Here is a 20,079-nt window from a genome sequence, read left to right as displayed (position 1 = left end):
TTTTGCGGATATTTCTCATTCGAGGCTGTTTTCTTCTTTTCATTGGAGGGTGTTTTTTTTTGGCTGGTCTCAAACCCAGCGCACAACCTTGGGGAGGGATGTTTCGTCAACAGAGAATTTTCTTCGCTTGCTGATTCCTTCCTCCACTACACCAACAAAAAATATTCAAATATTTAAATATTTTTTCAGTTGTGGTATAATTTTATCCCAATTTGTATAGGCTGTTAATTTAATAATCATTGTACCTTTTATGTAACTACAACAGCCATTAAATTTAGCGTAATGTTTAGCTATTTTCTTCATAACTCCAGCAAGATAACTATTTCTGAATAAGAACGGGACATTGAATTAGATATGTATATAGTAAAAATGACGCTTCCTGAGAACCACAAATATACATGGATTAATTTCCAGTTTTAAACGTAATTTAAACTACGGTTCTTCTAACCGGACTCCAACGAAAATGAAATATTTAAGAACTACAACCTTTTTTCAATACATAGTCTTTTTTCATGTTAGTCATGTTGGATTTTTCAGAATTGTTTGTCAATTCATCAAGGTCAGACTTACACCTGAACAACGTTTACAAATCGTTCAACTTTATTACGAAAATTCACCTACTGTAAAGAATGTGTTGAGCCTACTATTCGTCACACCATCCATCTTGAGACCCCGCATTCATTACTGGATAATATTCGACCTAATAGACCACGTCCAGCACGCAGTGAAGAAAATCGGGTCGTTCGGTAGTTACCAGTCGAAAATTGGACTCAACGGATGGATCATCTGAGACGTAGCCGCAGCCAACATTTGAAAGAGATAATCTTTCAAAAAATAAATGCCAACGAATGTTCCCCATTAAATTTGAAGTTTCTGTGTTTTTTCTTTAAAAAAGTAGGGAAGTTCTTAATTTCCTAATCTCGGCGATTTCCGAAGCAGAGTTCTTCTATAAATAATTTTTTCATAGAAAATCAATAACATCCAATTTAAAGTTTTCAGCAATCAGTTTTAGTCACTTTGTTCATACTTTGGATATGGATATATTATGAAGATAGTATTAAGTATATTTGGCTTACTGTGTAACTGGCCAAACGTTTCGAGATTGGACAGCAAATGGTATAGTCTCATAGAACTTTTAGAATATCTTAATATATAGTATAATACTATAACTCTTTAGCTATTAAACGGTTTATTATTGAAACTTTTAATTGCAAATCTACTCGTTCTTAGCATTAAGTAAACATAAATGAAATGTTTTGACGCATTTGACAACCTAAAACTGTCGATATGGCATTGCAAATGTATACATATGTACGTCAAAGAAATAATCACATAGATAAGTACGTGAGGCGATCATCCATGAGGCCTGTGATAATAGCCTTCATAACAAGTAATGCATAATTGCACTTTTATAGAACTTGTTCTTACAACAAAATGCTCATTTTGTCCTCATTACAAACATGTATTCAAACAACTTGTTTTTGAAGAAGAGTTACTAATATGTATACATATATATAATAACATATATACATACATATAATATGTTTTATTATCTTTAAACAATACCCACTTTGTAGTAATAATACTAATTCCATATGTCTTACTGTAAGACTCTTACAGCACCGCTTTGGCGTATTATTACATTATCTACTACTGTGTTTGGTAGAAGGGAGGATCATAAAGATCAAATACGTTTTTTGATATCAGAAAAATGGGAGTTTATGTGTAGCTGACAACCTTCTTAGTATACTAAATGTGATATATGTATATACAATGTGACAAAAAGTACCCGGAAATTTTAAATAAAACGCAAAATATTTAATTATTCATCACTATTTATTTTGTCGTCTTCAAAATATTCCCCATCAGATGTAATACGCTTTTGCCAACGATTTTTCCAGTCCTCGAAACACTTTGTATAAGCAATTTTTGGGATTGGCCTTCAGTTTCTTCAGCGAATTTTGTTTTTTCTCTTCGATCGACTGAAAACGGGTTCCACGGAGCGCCAATTTCAGTTTGGGGAACAAGAAAAAATCATACCGGGCAAAAATCTGGTGAATACGGTGGTTGACCGATGGTATTCATTGCGTTTTTTGCTTTAAATTCGGTCACAATCGTGGCTTGATGTGATGGTGCATTATCATCGTGTAAAATGCATGAATTGATCTTCCACAATTCCGGCCGTTTTCGACGGATGTTCTCACGGAAATGCCTCAATACGGCCAAATCGAGCATCACCTTGATTTTGAGCGGTTTTTTCGTATTTTGTTTTTGTTTCGGGTTGTTTTTTCTCTCTATTCCGATGATTGTAGACTTGTTTGCATTTCAGACTCATAAACCCATATCATCATGTGGGATCGGAATTCGCAAGTGACCCGTTTACGATACTCTTTCTGAAAATAGCTCGGAATTCGCACGATCACAAATTCGCTTTTTCGGGACGAGTCGAGCAAAAACGGGTTTCATACCACAAATATCCAGCAAAATCATTGTAAGGAATTCTTAAGTACCATATCTTACACTATTTTTAATATTTTCATCAGTTGAAGGGGTCGAAGATCGTCCAGAATGCGGCTTGTCTTCAACGACCTCTCGACCGTCTTTGAAGGCTTTGTACCACTCGTACACTTACGTTTTTGATTAAACTGGATCACCGTTTCCAACATTCGAAACGATTCCGTACACGAAATTAGCTTAGAAATACAAAATATTTGAGACAAATACTTTGTTCTATATATTTAGCCATTGTAAAAATGGCAACGCTTGATTTAAAGTTTTTTTTCTATACTTAAAAATGAGCTTCCTAAGAAAACAATTCAATATCGAATTGAAGAGGCTAAAGAAAAAATACAGTTTGGATATTATTATAATCTTGGTATCCAAAAAAACTTATTTTAGAAATATTTCATATTGTAATAATTCAGTCCTCTAACACTCCTTCTTCTGTGGTACATCCTCATTTACTTCTTAATTAACTCTGGTTATCAGAAGAATTTATATAAAGATTTAGTGAAGACAGTGTTGATTATTCATTCACTGGAATTTTTTGTGTTTATAAATTTATGTAAACATTTAAATATGATATTTAGTTGCTCTGCGCATTTCAGTTTTGTTTTTGTTTTTCAGATTTTGCACAAATCTTATCGTTTGACACCGTACCGTCTAATTCACGAGACTAGTTTCTGTGTAACCTTCCGCTTACCCATCAGTGACTATAAACATTAACGTTTGTTTGTATGTATGCAGATATTAAATACTCTATCGTTACACTCAAAAAGCTTTTGTAATTATTTCAACGACATGATATAAATGAACTCACGTGCGCGTCACGCCGTGATAAATGCCGCGGTCCCACTATTGTAATCGCACAGATAAATACTAAAAAAGTATTTCTGTAAACTTTACGTTTTACGTAGATTTCCATTTTCCTCCAGTCGTTGGGTGGTAGTAAATTTCTATTGAGTGCAATTTCTAATCTTTTATTAGAATATATAAAAATTAAAGAAGTCAACTTGAATAAATATAACAACAATAAGTTGTTACAATGCATTGGCGATGCTCTTATTTTCATTTGTTCATTCTCTTTTTGGCTGTGTAGGCATATCAACATACATACTAATATTTACATTTTGTTCATTTTGACGTAGTAAGATACACAAGGAGCGTTCCAAAGTAAACAGGACTTTTTGAATTTAGTGCCCCATGGTGGCGTCATTTATATGTCGACTGGTGCGTTAGAATCTGCTATCTTTATCGATTGTCCAGTGAGAATTTCATGACATTTCATAGATTGGAAGTGAAGTTATTGCGTTTTAAGTGTCAGTATATTTGTGTTATCGGTGCGAAAATGAGCTTCGAACAAAGAGTCAACATTAAATTTTGTTTTAAAATTGGTAAAACTTTTACCGAAACGTTTCAATTGATGAAACAAATTTATGGCGATGATTGCCTATCCCGTAGCAGAGCGCACGAGTGGTTTTAACGTTTTCAAAGTGGTCGTGAGGACATAAATGGCGATCAACATGTGGGACAATCAAAATCCGTGATCACCAGAAAGTCCATCGAAACTGTGCGTGAATTCATCAGCTGAAATCATCATTGAAATTCATGAAAATGAAATTAAACATCTCCAAAACATCGATTTATCGCATTTTGACCGAACATTTCCGCACAAATTGACTGACGACCAAAAATTTCTCAGAATCCAACATTCGAAGGACATTATCAAAGAGGTTTATTTGACCAGAAATCACATTTTAACCATTAAACACCCGTATTCACCGGATATGACACCGTGCGACTTCCTCCTTTTCGGAAAAATGCATTTGCCAATGAAAGGAAAGCGTTATGCAGACGTAGAGGCCATTCAAAAGTCTTGCACCGGCATACTGGCAGCCATACCGGCCAACGAGCTAAAACACTCGTTCGACATGCTTTTGGACCGTGCAGAAAGCTGTATTGAAGCAAAAGGAGACTATTTTGAATAAAATAAATTGATTTTGCCGAAAAAACCCTGTTTTTTTAAGTCCTCTTTACTTTGGAACGCACCTTGTACGATATTCACACAAAAAACAATAGATTTGTTAACCTAAGGGTTTTCAAACTTCTGAAGGGATTATATCTACTTGTGAATTTCAAAAAATCCAATATACATATTCAAGTATTAGAAAATATTCACCGAAATTTTCAAGTTGTTCCGTCAATTAATTTATCCGGATATGAGCGTATTTGAAAGAGTTTTTTAATTTAGTGTAATCCCAAGACTTTATATGTGTTTTTCTCGAAAAGGTGATGACGATGATTTCTCCGACTCTCAGATATATTTGGAAGGTAATGCTCGAAGGAAATCGATTTTTTGATAATAATTTCGATTTAGGTCACTTTGAAGAGTAAACTTTTTTCAGAAAAATTACTTTTTTATGAAAACCGCTTTTTTTTCAAAAAACATTAAAAGTTTGACTTGTTCCCCCATCATTTCATCTAGAGTAATAATAAATTTCTTTGGTTTTTGAATCTCAGATAAGATAGGTTAAGTTATGGTAGTAGGCTTATGAGCCACGCATATACCAGTTTTGGTTCTTTGCCCTACCAGATGGAGTTCAGTTCTTAGGTCCATAAGTAGTGGTCATCCTTTAGAACGCTCGCGCTTGACGCGACTTTTAACAAAAAGTGCGGCCTCACTATAGATGCTTCTTCTAGTGTATCATACCGTGGGGTCCCCTGATGCTTGCAGCGTAATTTTGCCAATGTGGGACAAGTGCACAAGAGATGCTGAATTCCTTCCCTAGTGCTTTGCTTTAGAAGAAGACTTATGATCCTTTGCGCGTTGGCCACGGCGAAAATAGCATTCGATGGAACGATGAGCTGTACGAGTTATACAGGCCATTTAACGAAACGAGAGGCTGCACATTCTGACCAATGCTAAAATTCTTAGGGCGCTTCTCAAAGAGTTGATTCACCACTTTGTACGAGTTATACAGCTCATCGTTCCTATGCTATATTCGCCGTGGTCAACGCGAAGAGGACCATAAATCTTCTTTGACAACATTGACATAGTTCAGCGAATTAAAAGACAGCGGCTACGCTGGCTAGGTCATGTTGTCTGAATGGGTGAAAACATTCCAGCTCTGAAAGCAGTTGACGCAATACCCGCCGGAGGAAGCAGAGGAAGGAGAAGACCTCTACTCCGTTGGAAAGACCTTGGAATTCCCAAATGGCGCCACGTTGCGGAAAGGAAGAGTTGTAAACTCGGCTATAATCGCGTATGCGGTGTCTACGCTAGTAAAGAAGTAGAAGAAGAAGCCTTGTTCTAGACTTTTCCTGCAGTCTTCTCGTTCTGAGAATCTGATTCTGAGAAAATTTCGAGCAGAAAAATCTTTCTTACTGTACGACAACTTCTTTCTGGAGTTTGGTTATAGGATCGTGGGAATTGAATAGTTTTTCAAAGTGAATTTTCAGAGCAAAGCTCTGATGCAAAGCGAAGCAAAAGTTCTATGTACATTAGCCATTAGAGGATATAACCCCTTCAATTAGTCGAAATATGTTTTGGGCTCCGAAAGTCTTTCCCAGTAAGCAAGTTGAGTTTCGCTCTATAGTTTCCTAACTCTTCATCGCACTTTCACGTTTTATATCGCATATATAGGTCAAAATGTGAGGTTATAGCACATATTGAAATTAAAAAACAATAAGAAGATTTCAATTTAATTTTATTTGGTAGTGTATATATTTTATTGGCCCACAATGAGTACTTTTTAGTACCATTATAAAAATTTGTTTGGAAGAAACTATGATGCTTTCATTACACTTCGCTGCTTTTCTAGAGACGAACTCTTTGGCCTTGAAAATATTCCGTTATGTTTTAAAATTTCCATTTGCATTTTCAAGGAGAGTAATAATATACCTAAATGTACAAACATAGGATTATAAACGTCAATTTCTAAGTAAACACGACAATAAAATACAATTTTAAATTTCACCGATCTATTCGCTCCACTGTAGGAAAGCTGATTAGAACACAGTTAATCCATTGCTCTAACGTTCTAACGCTCAAACCGCGCTCCGCCAAGACGGCGGGAATGCGTCTTTGCACGAGCATATTCAACTGTTCGTGTCGCGACACTTTCACGCTGTCGCTGCAGCGTTCTTGCGCTCGTTTATTGTCGTAAACGTTGATAGAGTGTTCTTGCTGTTGTTGTGCTTTTTGTTATTTAAGGTAGCAATATTACGAAATGTGCGCCACGCTCGGCGGGGGTTTGGGCGCAAAGCTTGGCGAATGCCTGTGGGGCGTTAACTTTGCGCAGTGCAGCAGAATTTTGCTAAACTTACTGCCTTTGTTGTTATTGTCATTGTTGTTGAAGCACTCTAGCGTTTGCGTATGTAGATTGTTGACTGTGTGTACGCGTGTGTGTGGTTACGGTTCATCGCAAGTCGACGTTTTGGAATCATAATGATATAACGGCGCCGGTGCTTCGAACAGATCGCAGTAGTCGCTGTGACTCCAGCGAATATATTACGCTCATACGCGGCTAAAGGCCTCCGTCAGTAAGGCACTGTAGTGTGCAGCTTGGGTTTTGAAAAATATATACATACATACATATATAAATAACACACGTTATAACGGTGAACGGCATTTGTTTCGATTTGCTTCAGTTAACGCTTAGTTAGAGGCTTTCCGCGTGTCGACGCTCCGGAATTCAATAAATATTCTTGCGCTTGATTTCAATTCAGTTTTTGTTTTTGAAATTGCACCTGTGCAACGGTTTGCGCGCTCGTTAACGCATACGTTTTCGCTCACAAACGAGGCTGTGATATTTTTCAGTACCTTCTTCTTACAACAAGAATAGAAGATAGTCAATTAAACTACTATTACGAGCATACAATTGAGTTCCTTAAACGAAAATGTATAGTCTAAAATTAGTATGCGCGTGTGCCTTACTGTGTCAATACGTCATGGCGGCCTCGGTGGTGCCACACTCGCCGTTGCAGACAACTAACGCCACGGATCTCGGCGTGGAATTTGTGCCACTGGAGGCATCCACCACCGAGAAGGAGCACAAAGGCGCCGGCGACGCACAACAACCTGAAAAGCGAATTGAAGGTGAGTTGATCTCTGGGAGGCAAGAAATATTAATGCGTAGGCTACTTAAAGTATGCGGGATTGAGAAACGTGTTCCATTTTCAAGTTAACTAGTTGTGAAAATTGCTTGCTTTTGTTTATTTATAAATTCATTGTTATTTTGAAGCATTGTTTATATGAAAAATGCGCGTTGTTTGGGTTGACCTTTGAGTTTTTTTTGTTGCTTACATAAGTTATTGAAGTACAATTCAAAATTATAAAAAAATTGTTATTGATACTTGTGTAAAAAAATATGAAAATATTTTAGATAATAAATAAAAATTTTAATTAAAATTATTTTCCTAAATTAATATAGCAATTCATAGTTGTAGGTCTTCAAGTGAAATTAATTTGAGGAATTTTTCGTAGATAAAAATTAATATATCGTCAACAAAAATGTAAAATAACGTAACACCACTTTACATAAGTTTACAGGCGAAGGTAAAACGATATAATAGCAACCAGTCATATTGAAATAAAATTTGACTTTTGGTTATAAAATGGTTATATATTGGTTAAAAAATGGTTACATATTGGTGATATATATGGGTTAAAAAGTGGTTATATATTGGTTATAAAATGGTTATATATTGGTTAACATACACTCATATTGAAACAAAAAATTGTTTATATATTGGTTATTTTATCTAACAGCGATTTTCGGTTTTTTTGATGTTACGTTATTTTACATTTTAAGTGACGTTATGTATTTTCTGCTTTATTCGACTTGCTCTGGAAACTTTTATAGTATCTTTTTCATATTTGTATTTTGAGTTCTCGAAGTTTAAATGTTCAAATAGTATTAGTTCAAATAGAATATAGCGCGATAGCAACGTCTTTTGTGCCGTCACGAACTTTAGTAATTAAACAACGAGAGTTTTTACAGCTGTATACACTAACTTAGTACTACCAGAACACTATCTCTGAATAGTTCTTAATTTTTGCACTATAAATGCCTTAATATATTTTGTAATCTACTACTAACATAATGTTTTTGGCAGCATGCTGGGTTTAAGTAAGCTTAGTCCGCCATTAAAAGTTATTAAGTAAAAGGTTATAAGTTAGGTCAGTTGGTCAGAGCAAGCAATGAGATCAACGTTTTTTTCAATATTTGTATACTTGCTCTATAATATGGCGATTAGATCTATATACAGTGGAACCTTCTAGTATATATTGACAACTACCTCAATAAAATTGATATTTGAGCATCAAACTTTGTTTGTTTTTTTTTTTGCGAACTTTAACTTCATCAATTTTTTTTATAATTTATTTTGAACAGGTAATTAACAATGATATTTAATAACAAAAATATTTACATCAATTTGAATTATTTTATTAATAAAAATTAATTTGAAAATTTTCTTCAACGAAAGTTGATATTTGTGCAAAAGAAGGATTGGTAGAAAATAGGAACGAAATTAATTAATATTTACATACAACGTTTAAGTTGTTGATTAGATTAGTAACATATTGAGTCTCCCTTTCGTTCTGTAACCAATTTTAATCGTCATGGCATCGAATTTACCAAAATTTAAAACTTATGCCGATAGCTGCCCATTTCTCAACAACGGTCTCTTTTAAGTCTTTTAAGTTATCAAATTGTCGTTCACATTCGTAAACTTTTGAGGAGAGAATGCCCCAAAGTTCCTCAATTAGATTCCGGTCCGGACTTGCAGCTGGCCAATCCAATAGCAGGATACTTTTCGACACGAGAAATTACTTCGTATACCTTGAAACATATCTTATTGAAATATTCAGTCTTCGCCACGAAACATTTCCGCAAATGGCATAAGTTCGCTTTCAAGGAGACTCGTATATATTTGTGAATCAATCCAGCCGGCTACAAAGCACATCAAAGACTTTCCCAGTGAGCTAAAAGCTGTCCATACCATGAGAGTGTCACCACCATGGTTACGCTTATAGTAAGTCTGCCGGGTATGTCTTGGATCACGCCAATATTTCTGATTTCCATTTGGGCCATCCAAATTAAACTTTTTCTCATCACTGAAGATCACTTTTTTAAACCCATTTTCTCAAAACTTATATTTTTCGAAAATGCAAGTCGGGTCTTCTTATGTCAGGTAAAAGTTTTGAAGTCCGAACTTTGGCATCATATTTCAAGGGAAACGCCTTTCGGATAATATTATATTTTTTTTTGTCTTCAAATTAGCTTTCACGATTCCGTAAGGGCAATAAAAACACTGGAAGGATTTAGATTGTTGGTGGATTTTGGCATAACATAGTATTTAAGAGAAAACGACAGTCAACCACAAAATTTCAATGCAATATGCAGCCAACTTTTTTTCTTGAGGTCTTCTCACTTAATACTGCTGATTTAATAATTTTCAAGAGGCATTCGTTATACATAAAAGATTGATTACATCTCAAATATCCGATAGACTGAAAGTATCTTTGAGCTTGGTTTTTGTGGAAATTTTAGTGAAGAACACTTTCTGGGCTGTTTGGCAACCTCAGTCATGCCCGAAATCATTTTTGTTCGAAAATATGTTCCCAAAAGAACTTACTAGGAGAGAAACATCGATTATACAAGTAGCTAAATGAAATTTTGACAACACAAACTTTGGTTTTAGATTATAAATTCCCCTACTCAAAAAGCTAACTGTAAGTATTATAGAACGAAAACGTTTCAAATACGTAAAAAGATATACAAATAGTTATACAAGAAGATCGGTTTTTTGAAAATATTGTTATTTGTCTTTTGACAGTTGTTAAGAGCTTCTCAAAGAACATACAGGCTGACTACAGATGTAAGATTTAAATTCTAATCTTAGAAATGTTCAATACTTTTTCAGCTTTTACATACATATAGTACATATGTATCTTTTATTGGTCAATATTTTTTCAGTCTCTCTAGAATTCATAACTTTTTTGAAATTCCAGCGATTTTTGTTACGTCACTTTAAATTTTTCTCGCATGACATAATTTTTAAAAACCTCTTAAATTTTTACTTAAGCATTTCAACTTTAAAAATTCTTTAAAACAATTTTTTCCCCAATATCTCACTACATTGCATACAATTTCTTATTGTAGAAAATTCAAAGTACAAACTGTCTTCTATTTGATTTGGTTTCATCCAGTTTTTATGAGTTTTCCTACCGCAAAAGATCAAATGCATATTTCCCTATTTTAAAAAGTTAGTAACTAATTAAAATTCGTATAATTAGCTTTTAGCCTTCCGCGTAGTTGAGCCGTTAGGTCGAACGATTTACGCACTCAATCGAACAAATTGAAAGCGAATACCACAGACAACTCACTCAAAGCAGTTATCACAGGATTTTATAGAAATAGTAGGCATTCGCGCCGCTTAACTAAGCAGAGATATTTAAAGCGATCAAAATACACTCTTACTTTTATACATACATATGTACACACACACATAAATACGCAATTAAGTGATATATGACTTACGATATGCATAATTGAAATGAAAGCTTATGTACTACGTACATACTAAGTGTGTTATAAGATCTTCTTAACATGTAATGAGTCTAACTAATGAGCTGATTAGTTACTAAATAACACGATGATCTGTTCAAGCGATGCCCAGCTTGTTGTATGTAAACATGCTTAATCAAGTCGGATAAATGACAAGCTTAGAGTCTGTACTTTAAAATCCAGAGCAAGCAACTACTACTTTTCTAGTTGATCCTTATAATATTATATTTCATATTATATTAAGTGGTTATGCCAGTCTAGGTCCAGACAAACTGGGCCGAAACCCTTTGCCGCATGTACATATGTAAAGGCAAACAGATTTATTGAAAGTCACATATGGTTACAACCGCCTAAACAAGCTCAGATCAAATGCATGCTCATAAAATCGATCAAAGCAATCATTCCCGTCAAAACTCATGATTCTCGCTTGATATACGACTAATAAGTAAAGTATGGGCATTTGACATTTTTTGGAAAAGTTGTTACGGTAATAGTTAGTTCGATGAAAGATCTGAAGAAAATCTATATTAAAATGAATGTATTTACCTAAAAAAACAGATGGTCCAACCGTTGGGTCCAATTTTTGATGACTCGTTCGAGCTTCGTCTGGAAACTGGCGAAAGCATCCGTGATGTTTTGCTAAAAGGCCCGAATCGAAGCGGGTTTGTTGGCACAGACTTAAAACTTTATATTGGCCCACAGGAAAAAGTCTAACGGTGTGATATTACACAATCTTGGTGACCAATCGACCGGCCCTAAACGTGAAATTATCTGCTCACCGAAGTGTTCTCTCAATAAATCCATTGGTTGATGAGTTGTTTGGAAAATGGTGCCATCTTGTTGAAACCAAATGTTGCCGAAATAACGAGCTTTAAATTTAGACATCAAATAGTCGCTTATCTTGCGCGATAACGGTCGCCATTTACGGTTTCGTAATAACGTTGAACGATTTGTAAATTCTGTTCAGGCTTAAGTCTTTCCATCATGAAATGCCAAACAATACTGAACTAAAAAAACATAACAACTTGACACGACTCACGCGTGATCTGTCAAAAACAGGCTATTGAAAAAAGTATCTCAACTTGGATCACCCGTTATATATAATATATAATATGCTAATAAATGGCGGCTACTGTCATAGGGATCGAACATTTATAGAGAAATATTCTTGGAAGTCGTCATCTGAAACGTAATTAAAAATGAAAAAGATTTCTCCCAATCAGTGGGTATCTTAAGAGTTTACCTTCGATTTTAAATTTTACATAGATCAAATAGACTTAAGTAGTATGAACGCCTTAAAACTGGAAACTTTTTACAGTTTTCTTAGGGAAAACTATTTGTTGCAGTCTTCAGCGTGGTTGAGAACAAAAAATATTGAACTCAGCAAGGTATAGCCAATAACCTAAGGTTGTAAAAAAAAAATCGAAATTCAACAAATGTCGAACTTTTCTCAAAAATGAGATGATTTTTGGCATGCCAAAAGTACACTTTTCTTACAATCGAAAAACTTGAAGGTCATTGACAGTGAAACATATACAAAACAAGCAGAAAAATCGAAGAGATCGAATAATTTAACTTTAATTTTAATTTAAATTTAAAAAAAAACCAAATTAGCTATGTATATGTACTTGTATATGTCTCAAAACTTTCATATTCGACAATAGTTATTTTTCCATAAGAGTAGATATTTTTGAGATCTGTACAATTAGGCACCGAAATAATTGTAGAGTGATAAGAATCGTATACGGTGGCGTTAATTTATTCGTTGCTCAGATAAACGCGAAGATTTCAGAGATAAAAACAATTAAATAAAAAAAAAAAAATCGAAAATTAAAATGAGGTCAACAGTCGAAATACGTTTAGGACAAGTATATATTAATATATATACATATGTATATAAGGTAGCAATTTAAATAAATGAGTACTTTTTTAAGTAAGTCGTGACCCATTAATCCAATCGATAACACTAGTTAACAGTCATTTTGCGACTGTGGTGTCAGAGGCCGTTTCTTGCTAATTTTGGAATGCTATTACCGAAATTTGAAATAGGAAATCTTTACTTCCGAACACGTCGGAATTTCTGTGTTGTAGTCAAGGGATGCAAATCTGCAGACCAACAACATTCACTAAAATGGCAAAAATAGCAGTACGTGATGGGAAATATTTTAGCGCAAATTCGTTATTAGCTCAAATACCCCACAGACCGCTTAGCACGTCAGTCGCAAATTTTTCGTTCAAATTTGTTTAGTATTTTATTTGATTATTCTGTATACTTCGATTCGTAATTAAGAAATTAAACGCACAACAAGATCACGCGGAGCCAGTTTATTTTATAAAAAAAAAAATTGGGTTCAGCCTGTTCTAAAATAATTAACTTTACACTTAAACAGGTATCTGCAATTATTTGCGCAGTTGCATTCCTTCTGACATTGTTCGTGTGATTCCCGTTGAATATTTAACATATTTCAGCAATGCAGGCCGACTTTTTTAAGTTTTATGGCGCGTATTCAGTCCGCAATTAAACCAAAACCACGTTCTTGACTTACTCATAGACTTATGTAGATGCAGAACGTATACAGCGGTAGAGGGGTTGGTGCAGATTAAAATCTGAAAAATGTTGAAACTTTCAAGCACTTTGAAGTTAAACAAAATTTTAGATCTAGTATTTTTTACACGTGTTTATTTGTTGAAGATAAGGGAAAGTATCAATCAAACACTGAATAAAAACATGGAAACAGAGCTATTTGAAACAAATGAATTGGATTCAGTTAGCGATAGTGAAGAAGAGAATATTAGAAGACAGGAAAGAAAGAGAGTTTTCTTGACAACCGAAAGTGAGACAGATTTAGAGGATCAACACTTCGAAACAGCAGCTGATGGAACAGTCTGGGAAGAAATAAATAGAAGTGCCAACTCTGGCAGGTTATCAGCGTATACTGTTTTTAGGGATTTGTCAGGGCTCAGTGTTTACAAATCAATAAATTTGACATGATATCCAAAATATGACATCGATTTATTGAAAATTCAAAAAACTGTTATAAACCTTGTTCTGTTTGGCGTGTGACGTCAATAGTAAGTACATGATAAATGGGTTTCCCTATTGCAAAGGGAAGGATGAAAGGAGAGATTGTTCAATGCCCCTTGGGGAGTTCGTTGTCCTAAAGCTAATGGATCCTTTAACAGAATGCTGCGGTAGGAACGTAACAACGGATAATTTTTGCACGAGTGTATCATTAGCCATGAAATTGCTTTCAAAAAAAAAAAAAAACTACAATTCTTGGAACAATTCGTGGAAACAAGTCGAAAAAAATCCTTCTTCCAAATCTTCAAGAATTATATCTCAAAAATCTGTGTAAAATTTTACGAAGATCGGTTGAGTAGTTCTCATGAAATCTTGCCAACCGACTTCAAAAAGACAGTTTCGAGAAAAACGCGTTTAAAGACGGCGCATTTAGTCCAGCTAGCCTCGAGCGCACAAGTTCTCAAGGCTGTATCTCCGAAACTAATACTCGGATCAACTAGAAAATTTAGTTCAATATTTTAGACATGTTGTAGAATTCAATAAGTTCATAAAAAACAATTTTTTTTTAAGTCCGTAAACCCGTGTAACTCCTTACTTAAGGGAAAAATATCTTTTGTGAAGTTCAGTTTGCATGACAGCTATAATCTATACTGATCCGATCTGAATATTTTGCTCGGATATTGTAGCGTTTCTTTAGACAATAATTCATATCAAATTTTGTGAAGATTTAAAAATAAAAAAATGTGCATAGAACTTGATTTTGATCGTTCAGTTTGTATGACAGCAATTTTTTATAGTAGTCCGATATCGGAATTGAGCAACTTTTTGGTTAGAGAAGAGCGTGTGCCAAATTTCAGATCGACATCTCATCGGCATATTTCCACTGAGTGCTTTCTAATGAAATTTGCACACAATTGAAAACAAAATTGTTTATTAAATATATTGAATTTACGTACTTGTCAGTATCAAGTTACAAGCTCTTTATCTTTCTATCTTTCTTTATCTTTCTATTTACGCAATTGCATTACAAATTTTCCCTTTTTGCATAAACAAATTTACTTTCTATGAAATATTAATTTTATTCAAAGATAATTAAAAAGTAAATAAATACGCTCGTAATGATTTCCACTCATATTGAATATGCATAACTGCGCTATTTTTAAAAGCCAGATATGAGTATGAGTTGACCTTGAATGAAGGTGCCATTGACAAAAAATTTTAATATGGTAGCGCTATGTGTTGACGGTTAAACACGCATACACACATACATTACATTTTGCCGGCAACATTTAGCCGTCTGCTCACGTGCCGCTACGGAAACGCTAAAATGAAACGACTTAACTGTAAATGTGCGAACATATTACCAATCATTTCTTTAAACCACATAACTCAATTCAAAGCAGCAACGTGCCCAACACAAGAGTGAGCGCAATGGATTGACGTATTACTTTGTTTTAGAAAAAATTATTAAATATTTTTATAAAACTGATACATTAGTTTCATATTATAGACCACAAGCCATTCACCATTATTTTTGGTAATCATTTTCGACTTTTTTGAGTTATGACACTATTCATGTTTCTCTGTACAATGGCCTTCCGATTTTTCGTTCGAATAAACAGAGTAATTTTGGCTTTTCAATAATTATATTATTTTCAGCAAAATGTTCCGTTTTTTCCAAACATGGAATACATTTTTGTCAGCAATGACTTAATGACTGCAACAGTGGAGAACTTTTTTTTAATAAGCTGGGAATTTGAGAATAGCTCTTAATGTTTTTTTTAGTTTACAGTCATTTTGCGACTATGAGATCAGAGACTGTTTCTTGTTAATTTTGAGTTGAAGAGCTGGACAAGCTGGCTGACAGTTGTAATGCTCGAAAATTCTACGAAAAGATGCGGCGACTAACAGAAGGTTTTAAGACCGGAGCATACGGGATTGATACTCAGAGCATACTAAAATTATGGAGCGAACACTTTTCCAGCCTGCTGAATGGCAGTGAAAGTATAACGCCAGGAGAAGGCGAACCCGATTCCCCAATCGCTGATGATGGAGCGGACGTTCAATTGCCTGACCATGAAGAAGTTCGAATAGCAATTACGCCGCCAAAGAACATAAAAGCGGCGGATGCCGATGGATTGCCGGCCGGGCTATTCAAATACGGCGGCGAAGTACTAAGAAAGAGCATGCATCAGCTTTTTTGTGGAATATGGACGGACGAAAGCATGCCGGACGATTGGAATTTAAGTGTGCTCTGCCCAATCCACAAAAAGGGAGACAATCTGCACCAACTACCGTGAATAAACCTCCTCAGCATCGCATATAAGGTTCTATCAAGAGTATTGTGTGAAAGATTAAAGCCCACTGTCAACAAACTGATTGGAGCTTATCAGTGTGACTTTAGGCCTGGAAAGTCAACAACCGACCAGATATTCACCATGCTCCAAGTTTTGGGAAAGACCCGTGAAAAGGATCGACACACACCACCTCTTCGTAGATTTTAAAGCTGCTTTTGACAGCATGAAAAGGAGCTGTCTTTATGCCGCTATGTCTGTATTTGGTATTCCCGCAAAAATAATATGGCTGTGTAAACTGATGTTGAGCAATACCAAAACCTCAGTCAGGGTCGGGAAGAACCTCTTCGAGCCGTTCGATATCCAATGAGATTTCAGACAAGGCGACTACCATTCGTGCGACTTCTTCAATCTACTGCTGGAGAAAATTATTCGAGCTGCAGAGCTTAATTCAGCACGCAATCTTCTATAAGAGTGTATAGCTACAGGCGTACGCCGATGATATTGATATCATTGGCCTCAACACCCGCGCCGTTAGTTTTGCTTTCTCCAGACTGGATAAGGAAGCGAAGCAAATGGGTCTGGTAATGAAGGAGAGTCTTGGAACTAGTATTAACGCCAACAACAATGTCAGCCACGAAATCCAATACAGAATAACTCTTGCAAACAGGTGCTAGTTCAGACTGAGTAGGCAATTGAGAAGTAAAGTCCTCTCTCGAAGAGCATAGACCAAACTCGTCCTGCTATATGGTGCAGAGGCATGGAAGATGATAACATCTGACGAGTCGGCGTTACGAGTTTTCGAGAGAAAGGTTCGGAGAGAAAGGTCGGAAGATTTATGGTCCTTTGCGCATTGGTCACGGCGAATATCACATTCTTTGGAACGATGAGCTATATGAGTTATACGACGACATTGACATAGTTCAGCGAATTAAGAGACAGCGACTACGCTAGCGAGGTCATGTCGTTCGATTGGATGAAAACGCTCCAGCTCAGGAAGTACTCAAATTCGTAATCCGAACACTCCAAATACACTTCAGACCTCTTAGCACATCAGTCGCCAATTTTTCCTTCAGATTTGTTGTGCTGTGGTATTTCGAAATACATACTCAAAATCTTAAAGAATCCTATGCAATCATTTTCTTTAAAAAATCCCAAAGATAACATTTTTTCAGGCGGTCACACTAGATGTACGTTGCAAAAGTCTCTTCCAGCATTTCAAAGATGTGCAGTTTTGACTTATGTGCTTTTATAAAACACGCTGTAAATATTTTTGGAGGGTTGTCAAGTACGAATAGTGTATTGATAGTTGAAATGCATAGTGGTTAACCCTCGTAAAAATTATACGTAAATTAAAGTATTAGCAAGTTTTAAATTAATTCAGGGTACCAATTTGGCGCAATTATTTGGTATTACATACATACATACATACATACATAGAAATATATATCAAACTGATTTCAATTTAGTATGCTTATTAATTCAATAATAATGAGTGATTTCGATCTAATTCTGACTAACATTGAACAATAAGGGGAACACCCTGTCGGGACTATTAGTTAGATAATTTTAGAAGTAGCAAGAGGTGATATACATATGTATGTATGTATTCTGGAAAGAATAAGATCAAGCTTTAAATCTTTTACGGAACAATTCAAGTCCGTGTAACATCACATTTAAATATTTGGGGATGCTAAGATTGACTTTATTTATATATTAATCCATTTATTCTAATGTTTTCAATTAAAAAATATTTACCGTTTATAATTTCATTTCTTCAACTAATTTAGATGCCGCTTTTTGGCATGAAATCGGCATGAAGCAACTTCGAAAAGCGATGAAGATAGCCAAAAAATCCGGTGAACCGGCGCGGAAAGCCAAAAATATAATCGTGTTCGTTGGTGATGGCATGGGGCTGACAACCATAACTGCTGGACGCATTTTCAAAGGGCAATATTTGAAGCACGGCTTTGGTGAAGAGGAAATGTTGGCGTTCGATGAGTTTCCTTACACCGGTTTGGCCAAGGTCAGTTGAACCGAATAAATCATAACCTCAATGTTTGCAAATATAATGCTTTTCAGACCTACAATGTGGACAAACAAGTACCGGATTCGGCCGGCACTGCAACAGCGATGTTTTGTGGTATCAAAACTGACTATGGCGCCATTGGTATGGATACGCGACGTTCTAAGGTGGATGCCAACCAGGGTCGATTGAAGTCCATAATGGACTGGGCGCAAATGGAGGGCAAACGTACTGGCATCGTTACCACAACACGCATAACACACGCCACACCGGCATCCACGTATGCACGCATTTACCATCGTGACTGGGAGTGCGACACTAAGGTGCCCGCCGAATCCATTGGAAAGCATGTCGATATTGCGCGGCAATTGGTAGAAAATGCGCCAGGTAATAAGTTTAATGTGATAATGGGTGGTGGTCTTTCGCCAATGGGTGCCTTGCGCGCAAATGAGCCGAACACTGTGCGCTTCCAAGGCGACACCGAAGAAGTGTGTGCACGAGGTGATGGTCGCAACCTTGTTCAGGAATGGCTGAAACTTGGCAAAAATGAATCCCGCGTATTTGTGCAGTCACAAGCGGAATTAAGTAAGGTAAACTTTGAGAAAACGGATCATTTGTTGGGTCTCTTCCGGAACAATCACATCACTTACTCCATTGCACGACAAGAAGGTGAACCCTCGCTAAAGGAAATGACAGAGGCGGCCATACGCGTGCTACAGCGACCAGATAATACGAAGGTATGGAAAATAATCTTCATTTAGTAGAAATTTTCTATTTTATTGTTAATCTTATGGTAGGGCTTTATGCTGATGGTGGAAGGTGGGCGAATCGATCAAGCACATCATCAGAATTACGCACGCGCAGCTATGCGTGAAGTGCTAGAGTTCGACATGGCGGTGCAAGCAGCGTTGGATCTCACAGATGATGAGGAAACTTTAATTCTAGTAACTGCTGACCATTCACACTCGGTCACACTGAATGGCTACCCAAAGCGTGGAGCCGACATTCTTGGTTTTGCCAACAAGACCACCGAACGTGTAGTGTACGAGACAATATCTTATGCCAATGGTCCTGGCTATTATGATCATTTGGCGAACGATAGCGTGGGTGCAGTAGGCGCTGAAGTTTGGCTGCCACTTGAGAAATTCACAGCTCTGCAACGCATGTCGCCCACATATCGACACCGTGCCACTTTGCCGTTGGAAGACGAGACCCATGGTGGTGAGGATGTTATAGTGTTTGCAAATGGACCGGGAGCGAATATGGTTCGTGGCGTTTTCGAGCAGAATTATCTAGCTTACGTCATGAGCTATGCCGGTTGTATGGGCCCTGCTAAAGATGCGGACGATAGTTGTAGGACGGCACTGAAACATAGCACAAGTGGCTCGAGTCAAGTAGCCCAAAATAGTTTTCTCTTTTTGATTACATTATTTTTGTTGAGGGCATTCTATTCCTAAAGCAAATTAAATAAATAAAGTTGTTATGTTATTAATGATTTACTGTTATTATGAAATATACATGCGGATGTGTATATCACTTTCTCCTAACCCCATCGACAAATTGGACTAACCTTGTTATATTTTTTTCTAGAAGTCATAAGTGTAATCTAAGGCAATTGTATTAAGATGTAAAAACATAAATAAAAGTTGATCATATGAGAGTGTA

General features: G+C 36.0%; 1 protein-coding gene and 1 long non-coding RNA gene across 2 annotated transcripts in view; one reads left to right on the top strand and one right to left on the bottom strand.

Moving 5' to 3' along the window:
- Positions 1-3,349, bottom strand: part of LOC126751723 (uncharacterized) — a 43,570-nt gene extending 40,221 nt beyond the window's left edge. Inside the window, exon 1 of the long non-coding RNA XR_007665916.1 lies at positions 3,203-3,349. This is a non-coding gene — a long non-coding RNA (uncharacterized LOC126751723). The remainder of the gene's footprint in view (positions 1-3,202) is intronic.
- A 3,623-nt stretch (positions 3,350-6,972) lies between these two features.
- LOC126751713 (alkaline phosphatase 4) lies at positions 6,973-20,079 on the top strand. Its single transcript, XM_050462196.1, has 4 exons — positions 6,973-7,597; positions 18,179-18,414; positions 18,471-19,151; positions 19,212-20,079. Exons 1-4 carry the CDS (start codon positions 7,399-7,401, stop codon positions 19,869-19,871), a joined length of 1,776 nt encoding a protein of 591 aa, XP_050318153.1. The 5' UTR covers positions 6,973-7,398; the 3' UTR covers positions 19,872-20,079.

Source organism: Bactrocera neohumeralis, chromosome 2, assembly GCF_024586455.1.
Source record: "Bactrocera neohumeralis isolate Rockhampton chromosome 2, APGP_CSIRO_Bneo_wtdbg2-racon-allhic-juicebox.fasta_v2, whole genome shotgun sequence".
Classification (NCBI taxonomy): Eukaryota; Metazoa; Arthropoda; class Insecta; order Diptera; family Tephritidae; genus Bactrocera; species Bactrocera neohumeralis.
This window is presented reverse-complemented; position numbering and strand designations above follow the sequence as displayed.